Here is an 18,589-nt window from a genome sequence, read left to right on the forward strand (position 1 = left end):
CCTGTTGCTGGTTCTTTTTCCAGGTCAATTGGCTGCAGGTACATGTGAGATTGTTACGCTGGACAGAGATAGCAGTCAGCCCCGAAGGACTATAGCCCGACAAACAGCTCGTTGTGCATGTAAAAAAGGACAGATTGCCGGTACAACGAGAGCAAGGCCAGCCTGCGTCGATGGTAAGAGACAAAAGATCATTTAACTTAATATCCGCCCAGCACAGAATTGGTTATCAAGCACTTTATTTGTTCAGATTGAAAAAGGGTCTTGTCAAATATTTGTGCAATCACCAGCCAAGTGAACATGTTGACCCGAGGATTACGCTGGGAATTCTTGTACACATTAACTGTGTGCCTCTAACAGGCAATTGACTCGCTTTCTCTTCTGGTCTGGAGCCTTTGTTTTCTGTTAGCTGATGAAGTTGAGAAATGTCCGGTCATTTCTCCGTGGATCTGTATCTGTGGGATGGTTGTGTGTCAGTTCCATACCAATGGGCAACCAAGCTATGCTGTCCAGATGGCGTATTGGAACAAGCGCTGTACGTTTTCTCTGCCAGAATCCACAGACTTAGAATTGGTTTTGTAATGGTGTGGGAAATGGATGTCCTGCATTGCAGTACTATTGTGTTAAGAGAGAGATTGCTTCTCCAAAACCTTTCTATTGCTTCCTCCGAGCATCAAGAGCTGGGTTCACAGCCAGCCTAACTGGCATTGCTAGTTTAATACTCTACATCTTAATTTGAATCGTAGCCAACGTGACCACTCCTGCATGAAAGTTAATGTGGTTGGGGAAAGGTGGAAGTGCTAGTGAATATGACATTAGAATGGAACTGTTGTATTATACCTTATATTTCTGCTGCCCCTTACCTCATTAAAAACGTCATTCTGTATGATTCACTGCAGATGCAGTGTGTTGCCTGCAGCTTGCAAAAATGCTGATGTAGAGGGAGGATGAAAATATTTCACTTTGAAATCATTTTTATGTCTCAAATGAGCTGCTGTATTCCAACTAAGACACCAGTGGTGCAGTCAGCAGTGTAAGCCTGCTGATGAAAACTTGCCGACAAACATTCAGGTTGCAATTAAACTGAGATAAAACAGGACTCCTGTTATAAATAGACAGCATTAAAAATAGCATGTTTTGATTTAGGTTTTGCAAGGGAAAATACAAACGGATGCTTCTGTAAAAAAAGATAATAAATTCAGCTCTGCTTTGAAAAATGACTCACACTTGAGCCCATTAAAAAAAATAAAAATGCTGAGACTTCAGTACCATTTCATCAGAATTTGACTCCCCCACTGACTATCAAAGAAGACAGTGCAAAGGGGATTTCATTGCCTGCCCACCAAGCTAAATATAAAGCATCACATCCATTCTATTTTTGTGTTTTGCCTTCATTCTTGTTGGTACTCTAAAATCTGCTTGTTCCTTATATTTGCTCCATCATATTTTGCCATGGTATGTTTAGTTGTTTCCCCCTTCCCTTTAGATTTAAATAATGCAGTTCTAAGTCAAAGATCTTAATAGGTCTACTAATTTTGGAATTGCATTTGATTTGTCTGGCATGTTAACTTGCTTTATTTTTGCATAGTTTAAAGATTCCTATCCAACTTTTCCTCTAGTATACTCAGTTTATGATATATTTGAGTTCTTCTACCTGAAGATATAGATGTAGCTTTGGTTCAACCAAAGTCATTATGTGCATATGATTTAGATATGTATTAGTGTTGAGTGGACCCATGTTCTACATTTGCAGACTCATTTATTCTGTACCAATGAAATAAAAAATATATATTTTATTTTGATTTAGGATAGATTTTGTTATGAATCCTGTTCTTTTATTCCCATCGTGCATGTTATTTATTAATACCCTATTTGGAAGTAAACTTTATTACAACCCATATAATTTATAACCAAAAATGTGTATCAGATTCTGTGTAAGTTGTCATTATAAAATATTTATCAGCATCATTTTCTTAAATAATTCAAATAGTGAACTCAAGTGGCTTAGTGTCTATCAGGTTGGTAGTAAAGAGACTACCTCAAATTAGAATATTGATTAGTGCATTGTCAGGGAACTCCCTAGTTATTTAGAAGGATGTAAGTATGTATAAGTAACCCTGAAATGACCTGATAAGGACTTATGAATCTGAAGAATTTAGGGGTTGTTGATGCTATAAACAGTTGAGCCTGTAGCAATGATAAATTCTAGAGCAGTGTTTCCCAAACTTGGGTCTCCAGCGGTTTTTGGACTACAATTCCCATCATCCCTGACCACTAGTCTTGCTAGCTAGGGATGATGGGAGTTGTAGTCCAAAAGCAGCTGAAGACCCAAGTTTGGGAAACACTGTTCTAGAGCAACTGAACTTGTTTGATAGAGCTTCAGACTGCATGCCAAAGGCAGGGACTTCTGCCTTTATTGTTACATTTTATTTAGGCAGAGGGAGAAACCCACTGCTGCACCTCACAGCTACCATAAATTCTGAATTTAGACTTTTTTTCTCCCTTTGTACTCTTTTTGCTTCTGCCACAGGAAGAAGGGCTGTAAAGATACTCAAAGTCAGAAAGACTATAATCTAGCAGTTAATTTTGATTGAGAGCAATTGAGACAGAGAATGTCAATGCATATGTTAATTACAAGAACAAAGTAAACTGAAATGTTTTAAAATATATATTAAATTAAGGTGAAATAATGAATGTAACATTTCAAAAACCATAGTGAAGTGCTATAACTTAATAAAATTAGATAAGGTTTCTGTAACTATAGTCAATTCACTAAGCGGTTGTTCTTGCTAGGGCAGCATACTGTTAACAAAATAAATAAAATCAGAAATAAAGCAAAGTAACCAATAGTTGCTATTAACATGTCAAAGGCAAACATGTAAAGGTAACCTGCCATCTTCAGTGTATCATTCTTAGTGCCATGGGATATTTGACAAAACGTGTGGATAATGACTTTTCAGTTGACTAGCATTCCCAACCTAGATTTGTATTCATAACACTTCATAGTTCATTTCGAATCATGGTTTACCTCAGTGTTATACAACAGCCTCTTAGATACAAGACTTTTATAGGTTTGATTCCCTGTTGCATCTCTGGTTTAATATTCACATATGTTAGTGTTCACATCTGATGACTAGCATGTTTTCACTTGACACTGATTTTTATTTTTTTAGACCAGAATGTTAATCACATTACCTTCAGCTAATATTATTTTCTCTCTTCCCGTCCCACACCCAGTTATCTTTGAAAACCTACAGAGAATAGTTGGGGTCAAAACTGACTGTGAATGAATCCTAGTTCACCAGACTCTTACAAAATTATGGTGTGTGTGCTTTTCGTTGTGTCCTTGAAAGGGAGAATGTAAAATATGTTGCACTCTAAATATAGAAAATAAGAGCAATACATAATTAAATTAATGCACTGCAACTGTGATCCATGAAATAGTTACAGTTGACACTTGGATTTTAGCCATTCTAATTGCATTGACTTCAATGGGTGCAAATTGTTTTAAATTAAAGCACCGGGGCTTAAATAGCTTATCTTCAGTGAGACTAAAATGGCTGCACTCCAAATACCCTGTCTTAGTGTATTCATGAGCTGAGCTGAATAAGTACAGTTCTTATGACTATAAGAAGTTTTATGGATTGGTATCCGTTAAATTCCTGAAAATACTCTGAATGTACTGTAGGAGATCTCAGCCTTTAAATGTCATCCTACTTAAGATATAAGGCTTCTTAAGATTATAAATACTGAATTTATAGTGTGTGTTACTGCTTTCACTGGATATAAATCTAGCACAAATAAAACAAAAAAGGAAAGATCTGATGGATTTGTTACTAGCATGGTGTTGGCTGGTGTGGGGAAACTTTAGGAAGACAGGTGTTTGTTGCTAAAACCTTGGGATTATTCCATATCCGTATTCAGACGAATAGGCTTGGATAATTTATTTCAAGACAGAAGCGCGAACTAGTTTCAGTAGTTATTGGTCTTATCATATAACTGCTAATTAGGTATTGCGTGTTCAGATCCCGAGACCTCCCCAATAAATAAAGACACATTTGACTCAAATTTTTGTTCTGGTTTTTGGCAGAATTTAGGCCACAACTTTATTGATTACAGATAAGTGAGTGGTTGCATAGGCTCTGGTTTGACTAGCTCCCTACACCCTTGCAGGTAGCGCTGACCCAGAGCTCTATCATAGGTCAGTGAAAGGTGAACACCTGAGGCAGGTGAAAAGCCTGGGAACAGATTCTGTTCTCTCCCCAGATGCTTCCCTGGACTCAGGCATGGGCACAACCTCCTACCGGGGGTTGACCAAACCAATTTGAGTCCTTGGATTCCTTTAACAGAATACCCTTCACAGCTCCGCATCCCTATCCACCTTGAACCAGTGCCTATCTGCAACCTTACAAGTTGTGACTATTTGCTAGGTGGCAGGCGAAACCCAAATGGCAACAGCCAATCAGCCAAGTGGTAAAATTCCTACCGTGCCCCTGTCCCAATGACAGATGACACATGACAGTGTAGCAAGGTCAATTGCTGAAAAAACCCTAAATATAGGGAGATGTGTGCGGGTGTTCTGATGCACGAGTGAAAAGAGGAAGCTCTACGACATGTGCATGGGTATATATAGGTGCCTTGAACCGTTTGCCTTTTTTCCCATTGGCCAAATTGAACCCAGCAATGAGGGACCATGAATCGGGCGTTGTGGCTATCCAAATAACCCGACCCACAACCCTGGGTCAGTCACATTGATCTCACCGCAACATGTGCCCTCTGTGAGGAGGACACAATTTGTCAAGTTGCTAAACCAGTACACCTTTTTTTCCCATTTAGGGAAAAGAATAGTAGTATGGTCACAATTCTCACTATTGAGGAGGTGAGACATTGGTCAAAGTCTAACTTTATGCTCTTTAAAGGCTTATCGTTAATTCAACTCTTTCTTTTCACGTACTGTGAATACAGATAGACATAAGGATGCAATAACTTCATAGGTCCCTTCCACATCTGTGTACACAGAAAGATCAGCCATGCATCATAATTGCAGAAAGAAATTCTAATAATACCATAGTAATTTGGATGCTAATGCAGCTTGGCAACCTGTGACTAGTGAAGATTTATTCTAGTTGAATGGAGAACGTTACTTGGATACCACAAGTATTTAATGATTCAAATGAAACAGTCCAAATTATCTTGGAGCACAATGAAGTTCCTCAGCCATGAGGTAAAGACAGAGATACCGGCTGGTTCCAAGCTTTTAAGTTTTTTAATTGTGTTTCAGACAAGTTAGTCTGACACCGTATGTACCCGAACACAGAAGAGATAGTAGACTTTTTTGGAATGTCACTATATGCTGATCTACATGGTAAAACCTGCAAGGAGGACATGACAACACCAGTGTGACAGCTGTCTTATGCAGTGGTTATAAATGCATTGGGTTATATTTAATTATGTCACCCTGTTTTCCTTGCACAATGGAACTTTTCAGCCTTATCTCCCCGTGTCCCTCCACAGTCTGCTCCAGGGTTTGCAAGGAGAGAATAGGGAGGGGAGGTCCAACTGTACTTGCACAAATGGGTTGACTTAAATGGATACAACCAATCAGCTTGTATCACATGGAGAATCGTTGTACCAATATAATACAATAATGATAATGTATGTTAAGCAGGCTTCTTCTACTAGTTCCAGAGATTATGGCCTTAGGATAGTCAGCCATCAAGTGTTATATCCGGAGTTTCAGTGGTGCTGATGACGTCCAAAACAGCTTTCACCATCTCTCCCTCATGAGAAGAATTAATTACAGTGGTACCTTGGTTTTAGAACAGCTTAGCTTATGAACAACTCGGATTAAGAACGCTGCAAACCCAGAAGTAGATGTTTTGGTTTGTGAACTTTGCCTTGGAATAAGAACAGGTTTCACTTCCTGTTGAGTGTGTTTCATTTGTAAATTGAGTCCCCCGCTGCTATGGGAAAGCACGCTTTGGTTTAAGAGCACTTTGGTTTAAGAACGGACTTCCGGAATGGATTAAATTCATAAACCACTGTACATCAAAGGCATACTTGGCAAGCACCATCCATAATTGATGTTAAGGCTAAAGCACCAACATGTATGTGCACCGGCTGCTGTCAAAGGTTGGAAAATCTGAGTGCACTTCCTGTGTGGTGTGGTCACTGATGGTAGACGGGGGAAAAAGAAGTACCTTACAGATGATATACCAGTTATCATATGGACTTTGAAATTAGCACTGTTGGTTTCATACAGCAGTTGCTCTTCATCCATCTGACCAATGTGTTTTGCGCTATAAAGAATCCAAATGACTGCTGGTGCAACTGAGATCTTCCTTCTGTCCAGCACACTGGGTTGGTTTTCTTATCTCCTGTGAAAGTGCTTATACAGTTGTTGGGAAACGGCTGTGAGCCTCTGAATGCAAAAAAAGATTGAAACATTACTGAGGTGGGGGAGAGAAGTGTTCTCTCATGCATTTCTATGGCTCATGTCTACAGTTTCCTGTGTTTTGTGGATAATTTTAAGAGGCAGAATAAGGTATGATGTTTCTTGTGTTTTACAGAGCTGACAGGCAAAGGAAAACATAGGTCGGTTACTGTGCAATCTGTTTTAATGTGCTCTAAAGTGGATGGTGCTGTGGTCTAAACCACAGAGCCTAAGGCTTGCTGATCGGAAGGTTGGTGGTTTGAATCCCTGCAACAGGGTGAGCTCCCATTGCTTGGTCCCTGCTCCTGCCCACCTAGCAGTTCGAAAGCATGTCAAAGTGCAAGTAGATAAATAGGTACCCCTCCAGCGGGAAGGTAAACGGCATTTCCGTGCGCTGGTTTGCCAGAAGCGGCTTAGTCATGCTGGCCACATGACCCAGAAGCTGTAAGCTGGCTCCCTTGGCCAGTAAAGCGAGTTGAGCACCGTAACCCCAGAGTCGTCTGCGACTAGGTCAGGGGTCCCTTTACCTTTACCTAAAGCTGTTGAATGACAGCTACAGTCTCCCCACCTTACCCTGATCAATCTTGTTCCTTATTCAAATTCCTTAGATACTGATGGCGCCATCCTATAGCTTGTATGCACCACACCTCATATTGTGTCGCTCATAAGGGATTTCTCCAATGTTTGTTCCTTTTAAATTTGCCAGTCCTTGATATGCGTGGTCCCTTCCCCTTCCTCATCATTTTGCTTCTTCCATCACCAATCCTTTCCTTTGTGTTGTACTCATCTTTCTATTCTGTCCTATTTCTGTTGCTCCCTGAATACCATTTGGCTGTGGAGGTGATCTCTATTATGTCCTAGAAAGCATCTAGGGGGAAAAATAGGTGTCGCCAAAGCATGAAGAAAGAATTATAGGTGATGAATAGCTATTCATGTTATAGTTTGCTTCTCTTGCTTCCCTGGAAATTATATTTCATCTGTAGCATCCCCAAAGACGTGGAGATTTAACTATAAGCACAAATTACTTCATCTCTCACTTTAATGTGGTCTCCTTTGGGGTCTAACCTGGCAACAACATGGCAGCTGAGGCTGGGAAATGAAAACTGAGAGTGCTGGGAAATTTTAAGATTTAATTATTTAAACTGGAACTTCGCCAGGATGCAAGGTTTAACTCCCTCATGCATACAGACACTGCCATGGGATCTTTAATTACATCAAATGCATGCTTTATTTTACTGGGGAAATGACATGTTCAAAAAACATAGTTCATCAGAAGGGGATGTTTGTTCATTGCATACATAATTCTGCCATTTGCATTCCGTGTAGTTCCCAGGTAATTTTGCCTTAGTGATCGCTAGGGATGTGCCAAACCTGTTTCCTTATTTCTGTTGAATTTTCTGCTTGGCTTCCCTAAGCTCTCTGGTAGCCCCAGGTTCAAAGTTCAGATAGTCTTGCTTTTCTGTGTCTTAGCATGCAGGGTTCTTGTCCCATTGCCACTTAAACACACACACACACACACACACACACACACACACAGTAATTTGCACAAAGTGAAGCAGGCTTTACATCATACATACACATTTTGGCACGGGTGGCGCTGTGGGTTAAACCAAAGAGCCTAGTGCTTGCTGATCAGAAGGTCAGCAGTTCAAATCCCCGTGACGGGGTGAGCTCCCCTTGCTCAGTCCCTGCTCCTGCCAACCTAGCAGTTCGAAAGCACCTCAGAGTGCAAGTAGATAAATAGGCACCGCTCCGGCGGGAAGGTAAACGGCATTTCTGTGTGCTGCTCTGGTTCGCCAGAAGCGGCTTAGTCACGCTGGCCACATGACCTGGAAGCTGTACGCCGGCTCCCTCAGCCAATAAAGCGAGATGAGCGTCACAACCCCAGAGTCGGTCACAACTGGACCTAATGATCAGGGGTCCCTTTACCTTTACCTTTACACATTTTGAATGCACAAAGTGACACTCTGAGCTACCCAGCAAAGGCTTGCATGTGGCTGTATATGTGCTTTGAGTCTACATTCTTTGTAGTGTTTCACTAATGTATGGAAGTACAGTGGTACCTCGGGTTACATACACTTCAGGTTACATACGCTTCAGGTTACATACTCCACTAGCCCAGAAATAGTACCTCGGGTTAAGAACTTTGCTTCAGGATGAGAACAGAAATCGTGCTGCGGCAGCGTGGCAGCAACAGGAGGCCCCATTAGCTAAAGTGGTGCTTCAGGTTAAGAACAGTTTCAGGTTAAGAACGGACCTCCAGAATGAATTAAGTACTTAACTTTAGGTACCACTTTACTCAATCCATATTTTCCAGTACTGCTCCAGTACCCAACCATATTTGCTGTCTATATTCTGTAAAATGATAACAACGAGAAAGTGAACCCTAGCATTCAACTGTTCCTGAAGGCCTCTATTAGTGAGACTTTCTGTCTTTTCTTTAGTCATTGCAGAATTTCATTATCCCACTGGGAAAGAATAAATAGAATGAGTGTAGATAACTAGCAGCTTATAATGGCTGTATCAACAATAGCCATCCATACTCATGTCAAGAAAAATAAGGTAAGCCTATCTTCAAAAACCTTTACTACTTTCTGTGAGAGTTTCAGTAACTATTGAATCCAATTCTTTTCAGCTTTCATAAGAGTTCTTTATCCCCTAGAGCTTATTAACCCCAATTGTAGTCCTACAATGCAGTATTAATGATTTCTTTTTTCAGGTTGTCTTGAAGCATTGTTGACATTACATGGTCACCTTCACTGATGCTTTAACTGAATAAAAGCTTTGACTCTGAATAAAAAGTGGTTGTGGGAATATATAGCAAAATAAACATTCTTCCATTTGCACTCTGTTAACAAAGTAGCTCCTACACTTCCCGTCAAGGTACCTTTTCCATTGCATTAAGCTACAAAGTATTCACTTGGTGTCACTTGGACATGGGTGGCGCTGTGGGTTAAACCACAGAGCCTAGGGCTTGCCGATCAGAAGGTTGGCGGTTTGAATCCCCGCGATGGGGTGAGCTCCCCTTGCTCAGTCCCTTCTCCTGCCAACCTAGCAGTTCGAAAGCACATCAAAGTTTAAGTAGATAAATAGGTACCGCTCCGGCGGGAAGGTAAACGGCGTTTCCGTGCACTGCTCTGGTTCGCCAGAAGCGGCTTAGTCATGCTGGCCACATGACCCGGGAGCTGTACGCCGGCTCCCTCAGCCAAAAAGCGAGATGAGTGCCACAACCCCAGAGTCGGTCATGACTGGACCTAATAGTCAGGGGTCCCTTTACGTATTCACCTGGTAACAAACAAACAAACAAACACACAGTATCTGTGTTTGTATTTGGCCAATAAATTCATTTTCAGTGCCCTAGACAGGGGTTTCTAACACACACTTTTGTTTTGGTTACAAGTCGGTAGCCGTGTTGGTCTGCCATAGTCGAAACAAAACAAAACAAAAAAAATCCTTCCAGTAGCACCTTAGAGACCAACTAAGTTTGTTATTGGTATGAGCTTTCATGTGCATGCACACTTCTTCAGATACACTGAAACAGAAGTCACCATATATAGTGAGAGGGTGGGGAGGGGTATTACTCAGAAGGGTGGTGGGAATGGGTGATTGGCTGATAGGTGTGGTAAACCTGTTGACGGCTGTTAACGACTGCAATTGGTCTTACAGGAAAAAGCAAGGGGTGAGATGGCTAAAAAGAGCTTTATCATGTACAGTCATACCTCATGTTACGCTTGCTTCATGTTACGTTTTTTCAGGTTGTGTCCTACGGCGACCCGGAAATACCGGAAAGAGTTACTTCTGGGTTTTGCTGCTCGCATATGCACAGTAGCGTTAAATTGTGCTTTGCGCATGCGCACAAGCACCAAATCATGCCGTGCACCTGTGCAGATATGGTGCTTCACGTTGCGGGCTTTTCATGTTGTAAATGGGCCTCTGGAACGGATTCCGTTCGCAACCAGAGGTACCACTGTATAATGAGATAAGAATCTAATGTCTCTCTTCAGACCAGGTCTCTCCATGGTTTTAAGTTTGGTAATAAGTTGCAATTCAGCAACTTCTCTTTCCAGTCTATTTCTGAAATTCTTTTGTATTATGACAGCTACTTTGAGATCTTGTATAGAATGTCCTGGGAGACTGAAGTGTTCTCCTACTGGTTTCTCTGTCATTCCATTTTCTGGTATCATCCAACCCCACAGGACAATTAGGAAACAAACATTTCACCTGTTGCTTGAAAATTTCAGATCACAATTGAAATCTCAATAGTATCACACAAATATAGGTCAAGAAGTATGGAGCGTGGTGAAGTCCCCCCGAATATTTTTTATACTTTGGCATAATATTTGGACTGTTTGATTATTGAATAATATGTATAATTCAGAATTTATGATGTGGTTTGATTGGATTGTTAAAATGGAAAATTTAATAAATATAGGTTTGTTTTTTAAAAAAAGAGTATATACTCTACAACCATCAGTTATGTGTTCTCAAATCAGCCTCACTTCTGATACACAGCAACTGCCGTTTGTTCTCTTCTCTGGCAATGGAGCTGCTTGCCATAGCTTTGCACTTTGTTTAATTCCGCAACTGTTCCACAGGGGCTAAACATGCTTTTCTTTTTCCACTTTAGTGCTAGGAAAAAGGAATAAAGGTTGTGAGTGGGATTGGGGTGTGTGTGAGGATTTGAGGCTGGGATTTTTAACACTGACACTTTTAATAGCTGTTCTGTGATGAAATGCAATTTCAAGCTTGCTAAACTCACTGGCCCATTTTTAAGCGTTCTTCTTTATGACATCTGCTTATCTGTAAGTCGGAGGTTGCGTTTAAATGACTCAATCGTATAAGTGGGAGAGTTGCCGATAGGTGACAACTCTTTGGTAGTTTAGAAAGTGGAATTATTGTTATTGTTATTGTCATTGTCATTATAATTATAGCACTGTTTTACCAGTATTATCCCTCAGTGATAAAGATATCACAAAGGTTTTTTTCTGTTTTTCCACTAGGGGCTCTTTAATAGTAATAGGGAGAAAGAGATGTGTGTATTCAGCCCAGCATGAATCACCTGTGTCCCTTTCTGCTTAAGCAACTGTACATGTCCATAGTCCATTTCTAGGTCAATTGAAACTCCTGGTGCCTTTAAAGCTTTTCACAGTTTGGGACCAACCAGGGTCCTTGAAGAACATCATTTAATGTTATTTTTCAGGAGGCCCTACTGTTTGTAGATTACGTTGAGTACAAGCTATTGAAGTTTTTCAGTTACGACATCCTGGCTCATGGTAGATGTGATGGTACATGGTTTTTTTCTTCTTTCTTTTTCTTTAGAGCAATGCAATTGATAATGAAAAGATTTAGGGGGATCAGAAATTCAAGCTTACTCTAGCATATGCCCAAGAACATGAATTAAGCAACGAGAGGTTAGAATACTGAGCAATGAAGTCAAATGTTAGATCCCTCAGTGGAATTATTCATTTTATATAAAGGGAAATTGTGGATTTTAATGCTCTTGGTGGGGAAAAAGGGATCATATGCAACAAGATTTAGAAATAACTTATAAACATGCTGTGAGAGATAGTGAGCTTTTTTATAAACAGCCACCAGAAATACAGGAAGCAGCTAGAGCAACAGAATCTACTATAGAAAAGGGTCAGGATCAAAAGAATGAAGTTTGTAAGGGATATGGAGATATTCAGGATGAAATCAACCAATTTACAGCTAGGTTGTGTTAAAGGAGCTCTTTATAAACGATTTCAGAAACGTTGTTATAAATGAAACAAATAATAATGGCAAATGTATTATTTGCTTATGTTAACTTCAATGGATTAAATAACCCGGTGAAATGAAAAGGAGGTTTACTATACTAAGCAAATAATATACAAGAAACTCATATAAAACAAAAGCACTGTTATCTGTTAAGAAATTCGGGGATGATTTTTTATTGTTGCCTCTAATGTTATCTTCTGAAACTAAAAGGGTATGTGTGTGTGTAATATAGCATATATAGCATATAAAAATTTGAAATGGAAAAAGTAGAGCATGATGTACAAGGCCATTATGCCATCATTTTGGGGACGATGACAGGAACTAAATACACTATTGCAAATATACATGCCCCCAAGACAACGTGATCTATTTTCTATAAATTGTTTTTCTGATTTAATAGCTAAGTTTTCATATGGCCACATTATGCTCACTGGAGATTTTAATGCACCAATATTTATCTCATCATCATGTATTTTAAAAAGTAAACAAAGTACTCCATACTTTATGTTTAACATATATATGGCAACATAAATGTCCTTATGAGAGAGATTACACATTACTCTAAAATAGCCTTTCTCAACCTAGGGGTCCTAGATGTTGTTGGACCACAACTCCCATCATTCCTAAGCAGCCTGGTCAGTGATCAGGGATAATGGGAGTTTTAGTTCAAAAACATATGTGGACTCAAGTTTAAGAAAGGCTTTTCAAAGTATACAATTCATTTTCATGTATTGATTTTTAATTGCTATCTCCTGAGTTAATAAAAAGTTCAGTTTTGCAGATAGCCAACCAATTATGATAACCATTAGGCTTAAGAAGGAGAAAAAAAGTTCAGACTTGGAGATTGAATACTTTGGTTTTAGAAGCTGAGTTTCTTGGTATTTTTTGTAAAATCTTTTAAAGATTTTTAAATATTTTTGGAAATTAAAAATACTATTGCTGTCAAATACACTGCTGTATAGGAAATATTAAAAGCTCATATGAGGGAATATTTCAGAAAGAATTCGGCTATTTTAAAAAGAAAATCAGAATGTTAATATAAATTGGTCTGCAAATAATTATTGGAATTGGGGGGGAAAACTTTCACAATTGAAACAAATTGTTAAATTGCCGAAGTACTTAGGAGATACCAAAGATTTTTTTTGAAAAGGTGATAAATCAGATTATATATTAATTCTTTTTCTATACAGACATCCACCTATAAAGAAAGATGATGGACAATTTGCTTCAGGTAAACAAGAATGCCTGGAATAATTTAGATAGTTCTGTACAAAGCTGTGCTTGGAACAATAAAAAACAACAATATAGTCAGAGATATTTGGAAATATTTATTCGAGAACAGGAATTAAGGGATGCAGTAGCCCATCTTAGCACATGTTACAGAAATCTCCAGGACCAGATGGATTTCCAAATGAATGGGATAAACTTTTACCAAAATAAGTACTAAAGTTATTAGCAAGATATAAGTGAGTGACAAATCCCACAGTCTTGGAATGAGGCCCAGATTGTTTTTCCCCAAAAGCAAGAAAAAACTATATTGCTACTGACAATTTACAGCTTTATTTCTGTACTTAATTGCGATTACAAGACCTTCACCTTAATCTTGGCAAGACAACTGGATTCAGACATGTCTAAATTAATTTACTCAGATCAAGAATTTTTTTTCAAGAACTGAATATTTGTTCACAATATTCATAAAGTGACTAATATCATAAACTATGGAGATCAGAGGGGGGAAACCCTAAAAATGATCATACAGATTGATGAATATAAGGCCTTTGATAGGATTGAATCACCCTGTTTAAGGTTTTAGTCAAATTTAATTTTAGCCCCAAGTTTAAAAATTGAATGCATCTGATTTACCATTCAACTCAGGCATGACTTTTAGATAATTCCCCTACAAATAAGATTTTTATTAAATGCATTTAATACATTTTTAAAATTAAATGTATTCTAAGAACCATCTTACTCAGATGACATAGCTCTGATAAGTATAGACCCAGGTGATTATTTATCTGAAATCATGAGCACCATAAGAAATATATATTTCATAAAATTTATACACTGCTAGATAGTTGTTGTTTTTTTAAAAAACAAACAAACATCAAAGTGGATTACAAAAATAATACAATAAAATCAATAAAAATTTACAATCATACTTTAAAATATACAAACATTAAGATACTAAAATGGATTAAAATGCTAAAACAGATTAAAGTGACCTCTACATTCTAAGCATCTGGGTAGGTTTGTCTAAACAAGAATGTTTTTAGCAGGCACCAAAAAGTATACAGTGCTTGATATTAATAGGCAGGGTATTTCAAAGTGCATTAAACAATCAAGTTCTTACGAATGCGGAATGGATATTATGTGGCACCTGTTTTTGCAAAGTCAATACAGATTAAACAGAGTTAATTGCTCTTTACTAATCCGAAAGCAATTTCTTACTTTGATTGAAAAATAAATAATTCCAGGTTCATAAGAAAATGGTAAAATATTTAGGATTGTATCCAGTGCTACGCAGGCAGTATTGCATTCATGCAAGAGGACTTCTGTTTCCTTTTCCCTTCCTTGCAGAAAATCTCCAGAAATTCTCCAAACTCTTGACCAAATTTTGAGGGTGCATAGGGGCTGTAGGGGAGAGGAGGGGTAATTGATGCTGCACAAACAGAAGTCTGTTTCAGGAGTGGAGTGGCAGTGCTGGAAACAGCTTTTAACAATTATACCATCTAAAACTTCTTTATTGGACAAAAAAATGAGAACTGACTAAGAAAATGGGTATTCCAATTATCAGCTTCGCCACAAATATCTTCAATAAAAAAAGTTCTTTGGGGGGGGGGGAATGCTGCAGCGCTTTCCATTAGCGGCAGCAGAGTAAAAAATATATTAAATTGGCAACATCTTTAAAACAATTTCATACTGAATAATAAACCTGGAATAAAAGATAAAATAATCTACATTAACAGAAATAAGGAAGCCTGTCATTCTCTAATTTAAAATCACACTAGCAGGCTAATGGATTACTATTGATATCTGAATAGTTAGCATCAAGGCTTTCGATGACATCAAATGGATGACTATATGAATGACATCAAAAAGTTTTTGCGCAGATCCTACCAAGTGCCTTACTATGTATAAAAGCAAGGATAGAAAGTCAGAAAAAGGGGTCAAGTTGTATTTTTCTAGCCATGTGAAATAGATAGACGTAAAAATTATTTGTGCCCAGTGTTGGCTTGTTTTATTTCACCTACAATTTAGTAAAAATGGAACTATTGGCACATTTACTAATTCCGAGAAGAGATTATTTCCAATCCTTAACACAGATGAAAAGGCAAAAATGCAGAGCTGAGACATGGAGAAGGCAGGCGGTTGCTCTAAGACAGGGAAATAGGCAGGTGAGCAGAGCAGGAAGGGAATATAATCTGTTACAGTGGTGCCCCGCAAGACGAATGCCTTGCAAGATGAAAAACTCGCTAGACGAAAGGGTTTTTCGGTTTTGCGTTGCTTCGCTAGACGAATTTCCCTGTGGGCTTGCTTCACAAGACGAAAACATCTTGCGCTTTTTTTTAAAGCTGCTTGAAGAGGCGCAGTTGCGACGGACCGTGCTTCACAAGACGAAAAACATTGCAAGATGAAAAGACTCGCGGAACGAATTCTTTTCTTCTTGCGAGGCACCACTGTATTTTCATGGCTAGCTCAGATCCTGAATGTTGAATGTTTGTGAGTGGTGCAGCTATAGCTGGGCGTTGCTGCTTTTGCTGTTACTGTTACTGCTTAGAGTCATTTAGCAGTTATTTCAAGTCTAGCTCCATCCACTAGATGGGCTTCTTTGTAGCCGCATAAGATTGCCTTCCATGAATGTGGTCACACAGGCTATTAGCCAACAACCATTTTCTTTCTTTCTTTATAGACATCTTTATTGGTTTCTCAATTAGTTCACAGCCATCCTTTTCATACACGTCAATATTCACAAAAAACAACAACAATTGGACACAATGAACATTCCAACGTTTAATATGTATGCATAAACTAAAGAGAAAATAAATATTATGTTACTTATCTACTTGTTGGTACGGAGGAGCCAACAACTATTTTCTATGTGATATAATAATGATACTTTTTATACGGCATATTTGTAGGGTCAGAGTTCCTTTTGGATGTCCGGAATATTAGCCTTGTTTTGCCATCCTAGGCTTCATCAGTAGAACAGGCAACCACTACTATGCTATAAGATCCACTATCCTGTAATATTACATATGCCTGTCTTAGACTCTGTGAAAGGATTCTGTGGAATTGTAACAACTCTTCATGTGGATTATTGGACTCTATGAACAGACAGGTGGAATAGACACTTATACATGCTATGGACTGACTAGAGAATGAACTGATCCACTGGGTCTTCTACTTATTTCGTTGAACTTTATGAGACTTCCATTGAAATCTACAATTTGATACAATGAATAGTATACCTTATTTATTCAAAAGTACAGCCGGTTACGTCTTGTGTGTTTATTGAGTATGTTTTACGTAACCATAGGTTTGTTGTTGTTGTTGTGCCACACACACCCTGCAGCGGGGAACACCAGTGGTGCAGAGATATGCCTCTTATTTTCTGTGGCTTAGAATCTATGCATATTGATGTCAACAAAATCTGCTGCTTTTCCCTTATCCAAGAGCCCGTATGGAGTCCTTACATAGGTTCCCTATTGGTAGGAGAAAATAACAGAGGCCAACCAGAGAATACTGAGAAGCAAAGCAGCTAGTAAGCCTGATCTTTATTAAACTGTTGCAACAGGGCCCTCACTTACCACATGCAGGAGGGAGGAGGAACCCTGAAGAATGGTGTGCAAGATCTTATATAGACTTTTGAAATTGCCCATACATACATCACAGAAGGAGGAGGTCTACAACAGAAATCCTGTCTTCTAGGATACCTGGCAATGGCCAGTGATTGCTTACTTGGGCAGTCTGGCCATTCTTTTGTGATGGTAAATACTTTAATTCCTGAATCCAGGTCACAGGCTCGCCCTATTCATGCACAAATACACCCTAAAGACAGGTAAGCAAAAGACAATGGAGAGGCTTTCCTATTTCCTTCCTCCTTGCAGAGAAACAATTGAAGACAATTTGGGAGAGTCAAAATGGTTTCTGGATTGTTCTCCTGTACTATTTCAGACACGTGGTTTACATACTTATGTGTGTGTTTGCCTTGTAAATTTATGAACATTTAATTTATATATTTGAGACCTTAAATTCTTGTAACAGCATTAGCAGGATGCTATAGGTTTTAAAAAATGCTCCTGCCTCAGATTTTTCTGCCCTTTCCTTGCCACTCTACTCCTCTTTCTTCCCCTCATCTCTTATCTTTCTATTCAGCTGACAAAACACTCTGCAGAGCAGTGCGTCATTCTTGCAATTGGCTGGAGGAAGTGTTGGAGCCAGGCAAGAAAGGAAAGACTCTACTATTTCCTTGTTAGCCCAAGGACAATTTGCTACTCTTGCCCCTGTGAGCAAGCGAATGAATATTTGTGCTGCTGGTATGGCTAGTAACATAACAGTATTTGAAGACCTTTCTATTATTTAATGCTAGGTGTTTTTCAGCAGTACTGAAAGTCAGTAGTTCTTGATTACAAAATGTACCCTTACCCCCAAAATAGTATGCATGCACTAGGATTGTGCCATATCCTATTAGTACTAGATCTTTTGTGGCATTCTCTCTTTTCATATTATTTGTGTGCCTGAGGGCTTTTACCATTGAATTAGTGGCCCAATAAAGCTATTCATCACAAATTCTCTGAAAGATAATATGAGAGCCGCTACATTTTGCTATGATCCACAGTCACTGCTTCTGATTAACAGAGACTAAGATGAATTTTAACTTCATTTTAAGTAAGAATCAAATCAGATGAAACAGAAGAGTGGTCAAATGCACATCAAATACCATTCTTATAAAATTTATTTTCAGGTTTTACTCTGAATGTGACACTTTTTACAGCAATGATTGCCAATAATATTTGACATAGTTGACTTCTACAACACACGTAATGTCTCTGCCTTTAGGAAATGCCTGGGGCTCAGAACATTTTTAGTAAGTGACTTTCTGTCAGAATCCAGTGTCATAAATTTAAAATAATGAAAAATTAAAGTTTCTATTGTCTGTGGTTTCTCTACCTGGAAATAGTCAGCTATTTTATTTTATTCATTTTAATTCATTTCTATGCCAGTTTTCAAGAATAAAATTATTTCATGGCAGGTCACATAAAATGCAACAACAGAATGCAATATGTACATCTCCAAAATATCTCAGTAAAGCAGTCCCATATCTTTCATACTAGCAACCCAACAACAATAGTCAAGTGACTAAGACTAGGCCACACAATCAGAGCCCCTTCCCCAGTCCAG

General features: G+C 38.7%; 1 protein-coding gene across 11 annotated transcripts in view; it reads left to right on the plus strand.

Annotated features, from left to right (window-relative positions):
- TAFA5 (TAFA chemokine like family member 5) overlaps positions 1-18,589 on the plus strand; it is a 354,249-nt gene that overhangs the window by 165,490 nt on the left and 170,170 nt on the right. For all 11 annotated transcript variants that reach the window (XR_014223828.1, XR_014223829.1, XR_014223830.1 and 8 more), the window contains exon 2: positions 24-173. Coding sequence is in view for 4 of the 11 variants with exons in the window: in XM_082239904.1 (XP_082096030.1) it covers positions 24-173 (150 nt within the window). In the remaining 7 variants the exon portion in view is untranslated. The remainder of the gene's footprint in view (positions 1-23; positions 174-18,589) is intronic.

Source organism: Podarcis vaucheri, assembly GCF_965113315.1.
Source record: "Podarcis vaucheri genome assembly, chromosome: 10".
Taxonomy (NCBI): domain Eukaryota; kingdom Metazoa; phylum Chordata; class Lepidosauria; order Squamata; family Lacertidae; genus Podarcis; species Podarcis vaucheri.